At 44.6% G+C, this 16,657-nt stretch overlaps 2 protein-coding genes across 3 annotated transcripts in view; both read left to right on the top strand.

Moving 5' to 3' along the window:
* The window catches only part of Iqgap2 (IQ motif containing GTPase activating protein 2), a 216,928-nt gene extending 207,332 nt beyond the window's left edge, over positions 1-9,596 (top strand). For both annotated transcript variants that reach the window (XM_005386040.2, XM_013514848.1), the window contains 3 exons: positions 1,302-1,439; positions 2,769-2,877; positions 8,677-9,596. In XM_005386040.2, the coding sequence (XP_005386097.1) occupies positions 1,302-1,439; positions 2,769-2,877; positions 8,677-8,790 (361 nt within the window). In that variant the 3' untranslated portion in view covers positions 8,791-9,596. The remainder of the gene's footprint in view (positions 1-1,301; positions 1,440-2,768; positions 2,878-8,676) is intronic.
* Positions 9,597-13,082: 3,486 nt separating this feature from the next.
* Positions 13,083-16,657, top strand: part of F2r (coagulation factor II (thrombin) receptor) — a 19,594-nt gene continuing 16,019 nt past the window's right edge. The window contains exons 1-3 of the mRNA XM_005386038.2: positions 13,083-13,136; positions 15,019-15,113; positions 16,152-16,333. Of these exons, the coding sequence (XP_005386095.2) occupies positions 13,083-13,136; positions 15,019-15,113; positions 16,152-16,333 (331 nt within the window). The remainder of the gene's footprint in view (positions 13,137-15,018; positions 15,114-16,151; positions 16,334-16,657) is intronic.

Genomic DNA, 16,657 nt, shown 5'->3' with positions numbered 1-16,657 from the left:
AGCATTAGAATTAAAGAAGTTTACCCTGGTGTATTTTGAGCAAGTAGCGTTAATATTTGGGGAAGCACTGTATTCCTTTTGTCTTTTTAATTCAAAGGCTTTTTTCAAACTATTTTTTAAAAAAATTTGTTTTCTGAGTGTTTCCTATAAACAGGGTTTTATATACTTAATAATATTAGATAGTGCCAGATAATTGCTAATTGCACAGAATGACATCATGATTTAAAATTCCTTAATGGTTTTAAAAATCATTAATTGGCAGTCCTCCACTATCCATTAACATACCTATTGTAGATTTTGTACACACTATAGCTACTCTTAATTAATATTCTTTGCTCGTATTATTCTTACCACTCAACTAGGGTCAATGTTAATCAAATTTTAATTACCATTAAAATATATAATACAGCATTCTCACATAGCCCTAGCCTTCACATTGGCAATAGCAAATGATGTGTGGAAAATTCAGTTGCATTAATCATAGAAGATTTGATGCAGACCTCATTTGTTTGGGCCCCCTAGTTCCAGATCTTCGTTTATTTGCTTTTAAGCTAGATGTATACCTGGGGAAAAGGAGTTGGTCAAGCTAATTTCCAGTAGCAATGAAATTGTTAGAGATTTGCTGGATAATCATTGCAGCTACTTTAAGGCAACCCACACCGACTTTACAGGCAGATGACCAGCATCTGGGTTCTGATTGTCTCTTATATCATTGCGTCTTAAATCTGGTTCCATGAACTTCCTTCAGCCTCAATCTTCTCATCTTTCAGATGAAAATAGGTGTGCCAGGCTCACAGCTTTGTTATGGGGGCTAGTAAAATAATAGATGGCAGAGGAATTGGTTAGTTGCAAAGCATGTTGGAAATGTTAATTTTGTAAATGTGAGTAATATCTATAAGGCTCTTAGAACAGCAGCAGCCACAGTTAAATTCAATTAAATCAATTAAAATTAAATTAATAAAATAAAATAAATAAATAAAATAATTAATTAAATTAAATTAATTGAAGCAGTCCTAGTAGGATCTTCACTCAGGACTACACAGTCCATGCTGCTGCACCAGAGCTACTTGCAGAATGACTTAGAATTTGTTCAGTAAGGCTAAGAACACAGAGTGTAAGTTTTCTTAAAAATAGCAGCCTGGAACACAGACTTTACTTGGGAAACCCTTTCCCTTGGACAGTTCAGTCATGAGGTTTTCCCTCCTGGAAGGAGTTGTTACCTGTACCACAAAATGAAAAGGTGTGCATTTCAAGCAGTGTGGGACAGCGCACCAACGGGTGGTCTGTTCTTATTTTGTCAGAAATACTCGGCGGTCCATCAAACTGGATGGAAAAGGAGAGCCCAAGGGCATGAAGAGAGCGAAACCCGTGAGGTACACAGCAACAAAGCTGCATGAGAAAGGTGTCCTGCTAGGAATCGATGACCTGCAAACAAACCAGTAAGTGTGACCAGAATTGTATAGAACACACGTGAAATGTGACTCAGCACCTCCTTGGTTTCCTTGGCCTTGGAGAGAACTGTACCTGGTCTATCAAGACTCACTCTTGATTCCAGGTGACAGGGGATGACTACTTGTGTTGAGGTCACCAGCTCTCCCTCAGGCCTGTGTGTCCCCCATGGTTGTCCAGTATGCGGATATGTGAGCCTCCCGCTTCACCTGAAAGAACTGAGTCACAGCAGCAAGAATGAACAGCTGCCCCTGGGTCTCAACAGATGAGCTGTGGACAGTTGCAGAACAATCCTTTTCTCTCTCCAAAGCCAGATTGTGCAGCCCCGAGTCTGAGCCACTTGCACCAGTATGCTGTACCTCAAGCACTCCATGCAGTGGCTGTATGACCTCGAGGTGGAAGAGAAAACAGAAAGCCACCTTCCCAGCCCGAGTAGGCACAAGAGCTGCTTCCTTTGAATCATGACCCAGGGCCCCATCCGTCCCTTGTCCTCTGTCTCAAGGGAAGTCAGAATTCCTCCTCTCCAACACCCACCTTCCCTCAAGCTTTCTGTTCCACTGATCTCATGAAACCTCTCAACTGCACAAATTCAGAGAAAACCCTTCTTCCTTGTTTGAAGTTTCTCTGGAATACTGCTGTCTTGGGCAGCTTTCCTGTTGCTGGGACCAAATACCTGACAGCCACCACCTAAAGGAAAAGATGGTTTCTTTGGCTCACGGTTTCAGAGCTGGTGGTGCATGGTGGGCTGCTCCAAGGAGAAACATCATGGGGAAGGGCATGGTGGAGCAGAGCTGCTCAGTTCATGGTGGCCAGGAGGCAGAGCAGGGGAACCACACCAGAGAGGAAGAGGCCAGGAACCAGATATAGGACCCAGGGTTGTTCCTTTAAGACCCACCGGGACACGCCCAAGTTGCGCTCCAACAGTGCCGTGGGCAGCTCCCACACCACTCAGCTTAACAACCTGGCTTAACTCATTGCTGCCGCAACAGCAGCATAGGTCCGTATTTCATTCTCACCCTCTGTGACTTCCATAGGCTTTCAACTATATTTTATGCTCCTCAAGGACACATATCTTCTATTTCTTTTGTAATAATGCACCTATTTTAGTGGTCTGAGCATGCAGTGGTCAGATCTCAACAGCTGCCATCTGACCTACTATTTGGGGAGCAGAGTGGGAAAAATATGATGTGAGGTTTTTGGTGACTTCCTTCGGATTCTCGCCACAAGCTGCTCACTGAGCGCTAAATTGAGATTCCATTCATTTGAGATGTAAGAGTGTACCTCTAATTACACATGTGTGAATGTTCTCTCTCCACTAGGTTTAAGAATGTTACATTTGATATCGTAGCAACCGAAGATGTGGGCATCTTTGATGTCAAATCAAAATTCCTTGGTGTTGAAATGGAAACGGTGCAGCTTAATATTCAGGTAGCCTGGGGTTGGGGTGGGTGTCATGCGCGGGCCATCTGTGGCTTCCCTGGCTCACTGTTCTCGATATCTGTGGAGTTCAACAGACAACCAGTGCAGACCTTACGTGCCAGGGTCCATCTTTAAATGTCTGGGTTTTATGTTTTTTCTTTGGTTGTTTTGTTGAGTTTCATTTTGTTTTGTTTTGTTTTTCAGTACTGGGGACTGAATCCAGGGTCTCGAGTGTACTTAACAATCACTCAACCATTCCACTATGTCCCCCACCCTTTATTTTTAAAAAAATTTTATGAGCCACATATGTAATTTTCCTTTTTCATTAGTATATATTTGCAGTACATAATGATTACAGTTATTGTGGGGAGTTGGTAAATGTACAGATTTTATTTTTGAGGCAGGACTTTGCTAAATTGCCCAGACTGGCCTCAAACTTGCAATTCTCCTTCCTCAGCCTCCTAAATAGTTGAGATTACAGGTGTGTGCTACCATGCCCAGCTTGATGCCTTTAAAAAAAAAAAAAAAAACAACAGCGATTTTTCAAGTTGCTAGAACTTAAAATACTTACAGACGGTAAACCATAGCAGTCAGATTTTGTAAGTCACACTTCTATTTTGAGCTTAGACAAAAAAATACAGAAGTATTCAAGATATTAAGGAAAGCTGGAAAGCTTCCCCCTGTGAGAAAGTTCACTTCTTTCTAAGACTCTGCCCAAATTTGGGACTTTCCCTTCTCCCGTTTCTCCTTTTCTTTCTCCTTCCTAGAATAGTTTCTATATCCACTCTTGAATCCATTTGTTAAATGTTTTGGATCATAAGAATGAAAGACATGGTCTAAAACACATACCTAGAAGTAGAAAAAATGGTGTTTGCAATGTGAATTATCACTGTTTTCTCATAAAAAGTACATCCTAAGCTGAGCATACCTGAAGGAAACTGAGAGAGCTAGTTCAGGTGTGAAAGGAAAACTGAAGGGCCGGGATACAAGCAACAAAATGCCACCTTCCAACGCCCGCTTTCTAACCCCTAGGACAGGGTCTGCTGTACAGAAATAAGGGATGTGATGCTTTTTCATGTGATGCTTTTTAAAATAACAGCTGTTTTCCTGGACCTCAAGAAATCTGTGCAGTGGTTTCCAGTTCCTCTAAACAGAGCTGTGTGAATCAGGGTGCTGCGTCCTAGGAGTGAGCTCATGGCCAGCTGCTGCCAACTTGTCCCTGGCCCAGCACCCTGAAATGACCACCTTCTCTGGGAGCCATTGCCAGAGCCCTTTCTCTCTGCAGACATCATAGCCTTAAAAAGAAAAATGGGACCTCAGTGGGTTCTTTAAGGACAGTGAGTGAAAGATGATAAATAATTATAGAAAGAATATGTTAGATGGAATTATGTTCCAGCTTGTTTTTTTATTTCTTGGGGTTTTTGTTTTTTGGGTTTTTTTTTTTTGTCTTTTTGAGACAGGGTCTCACTGTGCAGTTCAGGCTGGCCTTGGGCTCACTTTGTAGCCTAGGCTAGCCTCAAACTCACACTGATCCTCCTGCCTCAGCCTCCCGAGTGCTGGGATTACAGGCATGTGCCACCACGCCCAGTTTTCCAGCTTGTTTTAAAAGTTACCACATGTGTTTGTGTAGTAGCTTCATTCATGACAGTCTCCAGGTGCTCTAGGTAACGCTTAGGTAAATACAGGAGGAGAAAATAGTGGGTAACCGTACACCAGGACCTTCTGCAGACCTGACAGAGATGCCATGGATTGCTAGTCAATGGCCACCGACTGGCTGAGTCGCAAGGAGCGAGGGGACACCCTGTGTGTGTGGAGAGAGCTCAGGAGTCTGTAGGGCTTCCCCTGGGTGCTAGGACAGAAGCAGAGCCTTCTTTCACCTTTGTTAAAGAGCCAGTGCACAGTAGGATTAGCTATTCACACCCTTCATTTACGCCCATGGTTGACTGTGAGATGTTTTACTCCCTAGCTGGATACAGGTGACCAGTATGCCACAGGTTTTTATTAACATATAATCAGAACTAACTGCATGATTCACAGGAATCAGTGCAAAAGAAAGGGTCCTTGGTTCAAAATTAAGACAGATTTTAATGCAGGAGAGCATTAAACCAAGCACAGGACCCTGCTGAGCTTAGGACCCAGTGCAGCTCCATGGTGTACCTCCCGTGAACCGGCCCAGCATGTGATCGCTGCCCAGGTGAAGTTAGACTTCAGGTCTGTGCCTTTCTGACAGTCTGCTGTGTCAGCTTCCATAGAAAGCCTGGTGGCTGGGTCCAGGGAGGGAGCGGGGAGACACTGCCGACAGGGCTGAGGCAGGCCCCTCTCAAAGTGCCGCTCCATGGTTCGGGCTTGTCTTCAGCCCATCCCCCTCCATCTCCTGAAGAGATCTGTGAAATAGACTTACCAGAGCTGGGGGGCTGGGGATTTAGCTCAGCAGCACAACACCTGCCTGGCAAGCATGAGGTTGTGAGTTCAATTTCCAGTACCGGAAAAAAAGCCAAAAGAAAGAAAAAAAAAAAAACCAAAAAAAAGAATTACCAGACCTGATAAAAACTCTGGTGGATTTTTAAAATTTTGATTACAGCCAAAGACACATTGCTATTAACCCCCCCTCAGAATACATTCACTGTAATTTTTGTACTTTCTTTAATCATACCTCGCAAAGACACAAAAGAATACTTCCAGAACTGCTTCAGAAAGTGGAAAAACATGGGCCAGGGACAGAGCTCTGTGGCACAAGCACCTGCCTGGCAAGCACAAGGTCCTGAGTTTGGTTCCTGGTGCCAAAAAAACAAAAAAGAGAAAGGACATTGCTTCAGAAGGTGGCAGAACAGTGGGGTATGGGTTCCCAACAAAGAAGACTATTTTGAGGGGGATTAATCATAATGTCTTTTACTGTAATAATTCTTTTAAAATTTAAATATTCACCTCATTTGATCATACCTCATAAGTATTTTTTATGAAAAAGTAAAAAATTTCATAACCAAATAATAAAAGAATAACAATGATTATTATACTATGTGTCATTATCCTCAAAGTACTTACTCAGTACAAAATACAAACCAAAACTGGGTATGGTGGCACATGCCTGTAATCCCAGCACTCGGAAGGCTGAGGCAGGAGGATCACTGAGAGTTCAAGGCCAGCCTGGGCTACATAGTGAGACCCTGTCTCAAAACAACAACACCAAAAAGACATAAACCAAAAATATTCTTACAAAAAAGAACCAAACAGATAATAGTACAAACTTTTTTTTCAGTGAACTAAGATAAACCATAAGAATAAATTAGACAAATTAGCATATTTATTAAAATATTATAGAAACAACAGAATATGTAATTTGGGAAGGTATTTGAACTTCTCCTTACAAGAACTCAAAAAAATTAGACCTCCAGAATAAAAGATCCAATCAAAAAAATCTGCAACCAAAATGAATAGATACTTCTCAGAAGAAGTACAAATGGCCAATAAATACATGAAAAAATGCTCATTATTGCTGGCCATCAGATAAATGCATTTTAAAACAACACTGAGAATGAATGGCCATCATCTTACCCCAGAAAGAATGGCTATCATCTAAAAGAATAGCCACTGATAATTTCCTACCACTTTGTCTGTAGTTCAGTAAGCCCTCCCTGAATTACTATGTTATCTTCTTTTACTCTTTAAAATAAAAAAAATTCTTTTAAAATTTAAAAAAAAAAAGAATGGCTGTCATCAAAAAAATCAAATAGCAACAAATACTCGGGGGAAAGGACTTCTGCATTGCTGGTGAGAATGTAAACTAGTACAACCGCTGTGGAAGTCAGCGTGGAGGTTCCTCAAAAAGTGAAACTGGAAATTCCATGTGACACCTCATATCTCTTAGTCTCTTAGCCGAATATACAAGGGGAGAGCGTGACTTCCGTGGCAGACAGACTGCTTACAAAAATAACGCCCAGGGGCTGCGGGGTAGGCATTCTTCTCCTCCCAAACGGAAAACAGGCTCAGAGAGCACTTTATGGAAAAAACAGCTAAGGCCCAAGCTCTTTGTTGTTCTGCTTCACCGCTGGGTCATGAAGTGTGGCTTCCGGAGGGTTTGCAAGCTCCGTGATCCTGTACCCGTTGCCCACTGGCCACACAGTGAGGCTGGCAGCTTTCTCCTCAGCTTACACACTAGGAAACAACTTCAGAGGTTAGATCATGTCACAAGGTCTTGAGTTAGCAAATGGCAGAACCGAGACTAAACTTTGGTTTTCCAGCCATGAGTATCACCGTTTCTCTGCCTTCTGCTTTGGGGCCCATTTGTTCTCCCAACCACACCATGTCGGCTGCACGCTTTTCCGAGAGAATGTATAACTGATGTGGATCTCCCAGAGGAAGAGTGAGTGTCCACTGCACCTGCTAGGTAAAAGCATTCTCCATGGCAGGTGTCGGTTCCCCCGTGGAACCGTAGACCCAGACACAGATCTAAACAGTGTAGGGGTGGGGCTCAGCACAGGTGGAATTGAAGTGTGGAGAGGAAGCACAGGTTCTCTCAGGTATGACTCTTAACTTCTGAGGGGAGCCTCACATACGATCCCTCAGGCATCATCATTAACAACCAAGAAACGTTCAGAGCTCAAAACAGTACAAGACCTAGGAATGCGTGCAGGGCAGCTTCTGGTGAGATCTTCCCTACCCACCTACCCTGCGTTACCACTCGGTCTCATTCCGACGGCTGGTAAGACACAGCTGTTTGTTTTAGAAGCGTGCTTTTCTTCGTTAATGTCGTGGCAATGAAAGATGGAGTAAAAGGCTGACTGGCAAATGAGGAACAGTAGGGTCTAGAGGAAGACAGAGTTATTGGCACAGTGTTCAAAGCCTGGTCACAGGATTTCATCAATAAATAATGTAAGTGCTTCTCCCCACTTGTACCAGTCTGTTTTATAAAGCACGCGTTTCTATCAGCATACTGTTAAATGTGCTTTATAAAATGTATACAAAAGTTAAATGTTTAACAAATAAGAATAAGTAATAAATGAATTCCAATACTTTTTCTTCCTCAATGAGTTGTCTTACTCATTCTGCTCCTTAAAAAAAAAAAGGCAGTACTGTTAAGCAGGGTGTGGTGGCACATGCCTTTAATCCCAGCACTCTGGGAGGCTGGATAGGCGGATCGGGAGTTCAAGCCCAGCCTGGGCAACGTAGCAACTTAGACCCTGTTTCAAATTAAAAAATGGCTGAAGATGTAGCTCAGTGCAAAGCCCCTGGATTCAATCCCCAGTGCCCCCGCCACCCCACAAAAAGAAAAAAAAAGGGCCAGGGATGTAGCTCAATGGCACAGCGCCTGCCTGGCAAGAGCAAAGTCCTGAGTTCAATTCCTGGTAAAAGAAAAAAAAAAAGATTACAGTACCCTGCTGTTTTAAAGAAACAACCCCATCTATTTTCCTGGAGCATTTGAACTGTGAATTTTTCACTGAAAAGTTGACATTATAATTATATATTTGATATTAGCAGTTCTTGTGTTTTAAAAACTTTCCTTCATCTAAGTCAGTGATTCTGAAAGTGTCACATCTGACCGCCATGTCAGTATAACTTGGGAAATTGGTAAAAATGCAAATGCCCATCTCAGAGATACAAAAATCAAGAATTCTATGGGATAGGACCCAGAAATCTATCTTAAACTCACCTGTGTTTTCAAGCTGAGGAGTCTAATGCACAGCAAAGCTAAGAACCCCCACGTAGGTCATCCGATCGAGTCACCACACGCGTTCTTCCAGTGTGTTTTTAAAGTGTGCAGAATGCTGCAGCTCTAATGATGACACTTGCTGATGTTCCATCTGATTTCAGGACTTGCTTCAGATGCAGTATGAGGGAGTGGCGGTGATGAAAATGTTCGACAAGGTGAAAGTGAATGTGAACCTCCTTATCTACCTGCTCAACAAGAAATTCTACGGGAAATGATGGGCCTGCGGCGGGGGCGTGGACCCCCACGCCTGGATTGAGAAATGAATTTGTTAGTATTTTTGTTTTGAAACGTGATTGAAATCACTGCTTATAAACATGTGATTTAAAGACCAAAACTGTTCCGAAGAATGTACCCACGTGCCTTTCTGTACTCTGCTTCTCCAGGGGAATGAGACGCAGAATGAGTCAGTGCAGACGCGTTCACACCGTCTGGGATGTAGGTACCCTGATTTGAAACTCTGGACACCCTGTGATTGGTTTTAAAGTGGGGGAAAGTTTAGATGATTTAGGGACAAATGTGTGAACCTATTTTCCTATGAAAAATTTTAAATGTCCCACTTGAATAATATAATTCTTCATAGATACTTTTTATCTGTGGAGAAATAGAAACCTAATTAATTTGCAACGAATTGTTTAGACATACGTAGAGTGCTAAGCCCTGTCTCTGGGAATTACCCATTTTAAAGCAACCTTTTGTGCAATTCAAAATGAAGTTTTTATAAGTAATGGAAAGTGACAATACAATAATACTTTCTGTATAAAAGTATATATTTTATGTGATTTATTCCTACTAAGTGAAAGTGCACTACTGCTTCATGTTAGGGCTCTCATACAGAGTCTAAAAATGATTAAGGAATAACATAGATAGCAATCATAGCCCCCACCCGCTCTTCACAATTTATTTGAATACTTCAATTGTGCCTCTCGATTTTTGTAATGCTACAAAATCAGTATCTAGATGGTTTTAAAATGTATTCTTTGAAAATTGTTTTATGTAAAATAAATGTTACTTGATTACATTAATGTGGCTTCTAAGTTGTCTCAATCAATTCTAAGTCATTTAGTGAGTAGAATATTTTTAGGGTAGGGGGCCTTTTCAGAAAAAGAAATAATGGGCTGGGCATGGTAGCCCATGCCTATAATCCGAGTACTCGGGAGGCGAAGGCAGGAGGATCGCTGTGAGCTCAAGGCCAGCCTGGGCTACAAAGTGAGTTCAAGGCCAGCCTGAACTATATAAGGAAACCCTGTCTCAAAAAGATAAGAAAAAAGAAAGAAAGAAAAAGAAAAGAAATAATGCATCAGAAGCTGTGCAGTTAGGCAGGGCAATCTGCAATGAAGAAGAGATGAACAACCCTGCAACTAAAATACAACAAGAGTTTCTTTTTTTTCTCAAGTTACACAACTTGGAGGCGAATGAGTCCACACGGTGACCCTGGGATCCAGGCTGGCTGGTTGGCTCTGTACTTGCACTTATTCCCACCCCCAGGAAGGAAGAAATGACACAGGTCATATCTGCTTATATTCTATTGGCCAAAACATTGTCACACGGTTCCAGACAGCTAAATACAGTCCCTGCCTTAGATCTGAGGTGGGGGATTTTATAGGGGAGAGCTGGGTGCTGAGCTCCTTGTTCCAGCGGTCTGTGACCATGGTGCCTGCATCCACCTGGCTTCCGGTAAGAGCCTCGTGGCAGAGGGTCCCATGTGCGGAAGAGGCAACACCAGAGGTAACATTTTGTAACGACCCACTCTGTGGTGACTGATCCTCCCCTGAAGACTCAGCTCACTCCAGGACAAGATCCGCTCTTGAGACTTAACTCAGTTTGCACAGGACAATATTCCACTTCTGAAGGCGCAGCCCATGAGCCCATTCTCTCTCAGGGTCACACCCCCCCCTTGACGGCTTTACTATGGGAACCACTGTTCAGAGTGACTTCTGCTGGTCCAGGCCACAGCCGAACAGCAGCGGCTCCTAAGCAGGACCAGGGATGGAGAGGAAGGTGCCTCTATTGATGAAAAGAGAGAAGGGAAAGTGGCCCGGGGACAGTGTGGCCATCCCCACCACAGAATAAGTCTAAGCATCACAAAATAAGCCCAGCTGCGGCACAAATGAACTTAACGGTAAGACCAGTGGAACGTTGGGAAAATACAAAACTTTTTTGAAAAGTAGAACCTGCTACTTTAGTAATTATTTCACATTATGTATGGCTTTGACAGGTAACGGCCTCAAGACAAGGCTATCTCAGCAGTTTATGGTGTGGGAGTGGGCTTTATACATCTGACTCCTGTGAAAGGAATCAAATACACAGCGAAGCTTTACCATGAGAATGAGCTCCCTCTCCTCTGCTGCGGCTACTCATACTGCACTGTGGACAGCTGGAGCCATGGCAAAGGGAGGCGTGCTGACTTCCTCCTCCTCACTCCAGGAAAGACTTACAGCAGAAATGCACAGAATGAGCCAAAGCTGGGCAGCAGTGTTGAGAAGCAAAAGCCAGCGTTTCCCAGCATCCTTGATAAGAGCCTGTTCTCGCTTAGCCCAGCACCGAGTGGTTGGCTCGAGGCTCCGCATGGGGATGTGTGCCCCTGGCCAGCACCCGCTAGGAAAGCCGCAAATGCTGCTCTCTGCTGGGCCACACATCAAGGATGCCGTTGAACATACCAGCTGCTCCTTGTCTGAGATCTTTAAGGGACACAGATGAGTAGTGAAAAATAGAAGCAAGAACGAGAAACCAATGGCATACTGACTCACAGACCCAAGTTGGCTGAGACTGTTGGAGCCAAAGCCTGGGCCACTCTCGGGAGGACGACCCTTGCCCGAGCCAGGGGTTGTTCCTGGCAACTGTGATCCACAGAGCGCTCCTGGCCAGCCCCTTCCTGGCGAGCATAGCTTTCCTTACTCAGTGAAAACCTTTTTCTGTTAGACACTGACTGTCTTGTGTGCGCTGATGTGGATGTGTGGTTGGCCGCTCATTAGAGGTGCGACTGGTGATGTGATTATGACTCTGTGATTAAGTATTTGTGGTACTCCTCAGACATCCTATCCCAACAGGCAAACCACAGAACTCTGAATGGTGAAAACTCTGGTGAGACTCTGTGAGCTTTGCGGAAACACTTTTGCCTCTGTTACTGAAACCAGGACTTTGTAACAGGTTCAAATGGAGGACAGGTGCTGTGTTTCAGTCTCTAAGTTCAGAGCCTGTGGGGCCTCATAAGTAGCAGGCACAGACATGGGTTCTGGCGGTGGGTGAAGAGGAGCCCAGCCCCACCATCCTCTGCCCCGCACGAATCAGTACTACTCGTAGGCTGGCACTTGTAGGAACAGGGCTTGTTATGGTTATAACATGAAGTGAGCCCCAAAGCAGTAATGTTCAGAAGTGGGGTCTGGAGAAGTCATTGGACTGTGGAGGCACTGACCTTATAAATGAATGATCTACTGAGGAGTCCATAGCTGAGTGGGCTAGTGGGTAATGGGACCTGGTTGAAGATAGTGAGTCAGGGGTATACCCTTAGGGACTATATGGTGTGCCCTGCCCCTTCTCTCCCCCTCCCTCTCTCTCTCTCTCTCTCTCTCTCTCTCTCTCCCCTTCCCTCTCTCTCTCTCTCCCTCTCTCTCTTTCTCTCACCCTGCTTCCTGGCCACCATGAGGTAAACCACCTCCCCCTCCATATGCCCCAGCTGCCATGAAGCTTCTGCCTCTACTCGGGCCTACAGAAATAGAGCCAGTAAACCATGGACTGCAACCTCTAGAACCGTGAGCCAAAGTCAATCTTTCCTCATTTTAGGTGATTTTCTCAGATATTTGGTCACAGTGATGGAAAGCTGACTAACCTAGGTCTTTTAATATTTAGGTCAAATAGTGAAAATCCTTTCAATTTCCAAACAAAATAGCTCATACAGATTTACTACACTGCCTCACTGCTGAACTCCCTAGAACATAAAACCACCAAGTTGAAATACATTAGAAGGGAAATCAACAAGGAGAATGGAAAGATATAGAATTTATTTTAACTAGAATGAAAGAGAGTTTTTTTTGTCTGTTTTGTTTTGTTTTTAACAGACTGAATTTCACCTTCGCTTAGCAACCTAACCCATCAGGCTGGTGTCCCATCCTCTCCGGGGTAACTGTTGATCCATCAGAGAGCTAACTACTTCTAAACCCAAAGTACAAATACAGGTTTATAACCAAAAAAAGGCAGAAACAGGACTTCTGCTCCGTGCTAGATTACAGCCTATTGTTTTCTTGGAAAACAAATGTGGAGCTCTCTACACAGAACCTGGAATACCTCACACCTACTTATAATACAAGGGAGTAAATGACTAGGCACACTATTAGAATATATACAGTACTGTTGTCTTTGGACAGCTTGGAGTAGGGGTGAGGTGACCAGAATCTGGTAGATCACCTAATGGTTTAAAAGGAGGATTTCATATTATCTTGGAATTAAAACTTTTAGCATCATAATGCCCCGTTGGTCCTAAAACACTACCGAATACCACAAACATGGGAGGATGGTATGGTACCAGCTCATACGATTTGGTGCCAGGCAAGTTAAAACAGACAAGGTAAAAAACAAGAGCTAATACCACGTAGCTCCAATGTGAATGCTCCTTCAAAGCTGAGATTTCTCGTCTGAGGAACATGTTTATCAGCTCTGGTTAAGGGAACTTCCAGCATGGTTATCATCTCTGGGTAGGGAGATTCTCTACTCCAGGCAACCTCCGCACACTTGCTCTAAAACTGACAGAGGGGCATGGCGTGGGCAGCATGAAACCAAATTGATAAAGGGACTGGTATGTTTTCCCAGCAGTGTGCAAACAGTATAGGAACTGTGTAAAACCTGAGGACAAAACCGAGAACAGGGAACTTCACCAACAGACCATAACAAAAATTAGAAATCGATCTAACGTTGCAGTCAAAATTCCCAGTAATTTATTGAATTGACTGAATACTTAATGAAATTAATGAAATCTTTAGACATGAACTGCACAGATGTATGTACCAAAACTTGCAAAAACTAGCTGAAGTGGTGCGTTAAGGAGAGGGGGTGAAGATTAACAAATGGCTCAATTAGATGAAAAAACCAAAGTAAAAAAGAATTTTTTAAAACTGTCTGAAAACTAATGATGTTGCAAATAATACAACAAAAAGGTGAGCATTGAAAAATCGTTACTTCCAACCTCTAATCTGATTACTCAAGAAAAAAATAAGCTATGTTAGGAATAAAAATCAGAACAAAACTACAGATAAAATAGTTTTGGGCTGGTGATATAGCTCAGTGGCACAAGCGCCTGCCTGGCAAGCACAAGGTCCCGAGTTCAATTTCCCATACCCCCTCCTCAAAAGTATTTCTAACTGGGCATGATGGCACATGCCTGTAATTCCAGCCACTGAGGGGCTAAGGCACAAATTCAGACCAGACTGGGCACTGTAGTCAGGAAGATCCTACCTCAAAATTTAAAACAGAAAGGACTAGCTTGGTACTCCATAAGTTCAGCCAGCAGTACTGCCAAAACACACCACTCTAGAAGAGTAAAATGTAATATACACATAGAACAGACAGGAAACAAGCCTAGAAAAATGCAAGTTGCAGAATTCCTAAGCGGTATTATACACAGTTAAAGCACATAGAGCAATCGTATTTTTGGAAACACAAATGTACTAAAAGTACAAATATGGATGAGAAAGTTACTCTTCTGGTCAGGGGTGAGAATGAAATCGGAAAAGGGTACACAGAGGCTTTACATGGTAACACGTGTGTAGTACAGGCATGCATTGACCCCAGCTGGGAGGCCCCTGAGTGTTTCATTAGGCGCTTGCTTGTCTATAAATAGTGTGGCAAAGCGGGTGATGAGCTACAGTCACCCCTCCATTTCCAAGGGTTCTGTGTTCTCCAGTCAACAGAGGGTGGAAACAATTCAGGAAAAAAAATTACCTTCTTGTCATTATTCCTTAAAAAATACAGTATAGGACCTTTTATACAGTATTTACATTGCATGAGGGTTAAGTACTTGAGAGACGATTTAAAGTACACTGAAGGAGCCAGGCGTGGTGATGCACTCCTGTAGTTTCTATACTCAGGAAGCTGAGGCAAGAGGATCTCTGTGAGTTCAAGCTCAACTTAAACTTCATAGTCTCAAAAAAAAAAAGAAAAAAAAAAAAAAAAGGGGCTGAGATATAGCTCAGCGGCACAGCACTTGCCTGGCAAGAGCGAGGTCGTGAGTTCGATTTCCGGAACCAGGAAAAAAAGGCATACTGAAGGATGTGTGCCAGTTGTGTGTAAATACTGTACAATTTTATATAAAGAGTATGAGCATCGTCTGATTTGGGTGTGCTTGGAGGTCCTGGGCCTAATTCCCTTCGACTACTGAGGGCCGACTGTATGTGGAGTCTTGTTCAGTTCTCTGACAGCAGTGTTTTCCAAAATGTGTTCCTGTCACCCCACAGCAGCATCAGGGCATCCGGGAACTTGCAGAAACGCAACTCCGAGGCCACGCCCCAGGTCCTCAGAGCCAGAGTCCGGAGACCCGGGCCAGCGCGTGGTGAGTACACCGTCCTGGGGACTCTGGTTCGCGCTACGTTGAGCAGCACTGTCTTCGGACACTGTTCCCCAACACTTCGGACTAGGGAGCCTCCTCTCTCCGCGTCACAGGGATGTTCGTCAGATTCATAGAGCCTAACACATAGGTCTGGAATGGCTCTGCCGGGAATCCGCACTTGTACGTGCTACACGTTAAAACCGCTATGGCCCCCTCAATCGTCAGGCCAACTGTCCCTCTCGCCCTAGCATCCCAACAGCCCCATGATGGGTTCGTGACCCGTGTTCTACTTCGTGACCCCCACGAACAAACCCAGGGACGCAAAGGAGGCGCCAAGGGTAAAATGCGGGGGACAGGACAGCTCCAACACTGCAGGGGACACGCAAGGGACACAGAGTGTACCTAGAGAGGGTTGGACCGCCCGGATTCGGGTACCCAAGCTCCCTGAGGCTCCAGGAGAGGCACAACTGTACTTTTCACTGTCAGAAATTTTTGTTAATATTTCCATACACTGTCATGTTTCACACTGCCTTTCACTGATCCTAAGATGTCCTCCATGATTAAACAACGCCGAAACTGGAGTGTTTTTGGCAATCACCGGTATGTCCCAGTTTTATTAGAAGCATTTTTTTCTTGCACAAGTTAAAAGGAGGGATCTTTCTGCAGTACTTGGGAGTCAAAGCCAGGGCCTCAGGAATGCCTGGCAAGCACCAGACACAGCTACAAGCCCAGCCCGTTGGGTTCCATTTTGAGACAGGGTCTTGCTAAGTAGCCCAAGCTGACTTCGAACTTGCAATCCTCCTGCCTCAGCCTCCCAAATAGCTAGGATCATAGGCATGCACCACGACTCCTGGCTAAAAATGATGAATCAATAACATTTTAGTAGTAAAAAATAAGTTAATAGTGTGTGCAGAAATAATTTTAATGGTTCACACGTACTCTTAGGTACCTTTTCCTAGAATTGAACTGGGAAAGATCTTAAAATGCATTACGTAGCTGAGTAATCGCATAAGAATATTCCTGCGCCACCTTTGTGCCCAGCCAGGCACTTAGCTGTGACAGTGATGGGGGACGCAGGGCAGGAGGTGCTTTCTCTCTTGGTAAAGGGCTGCTTCCTCCGCTGGTAGAAGAGCCGGGACTCTGGCCTCAGAAGCCTGCCACCAACGCCCTGGCCGGAGGGACCCATTTCTGCTGGGGTCCAAGAGCCCCGGGCTCCCGGCAAAGTAGGTGCGGACCCTCCACCAGGCCTCGGCCGCGAAGCCCCCGACGGGCGCTCACAGAGGGTTCAGGGTTCAGGGGCCCCGGGCGCCGCGCTGGGGCCTCCCCGGAGCGGGCGCAGGGACAGCTGGGGCGCGGGCGAGGCGCGGGGTCCCTCCCGTGAATCCCCGCGGCGAACCGAGGACCCGGGAGACAGCGCTAAGAACCCTGCAAACGTTTGCGGACAGCCTGTCCCCGCGGCGTCCGCTTTAAAGCTGTTCCTTCACCGCAGCAGCCGCAGGCGACGGCGCGCGCCCCGCGGACCGGCCGCCCGACGGGACGGGGCGGGG

This window comes from Chinchilla lanigera, unplaced genomic scaffold, assembly GCF_000276665.1.
Source record: "Chinchilla lanigera isolate Chin_1 unplaced genomic scaffold, ChiLan1.0 scaffold00024, whole genome shotgun sequence".
In the NCBI taxonomy this organism is placed as follows: Eukaryota; Metazoa; Chordata; class Mammalia; order Rodentia; family Chinchillidae; genus Chinchilla; species Chinchilla lanigera.
This window is presented reverse-complemented; position numbering and strand designations above follow the sequence as displayed.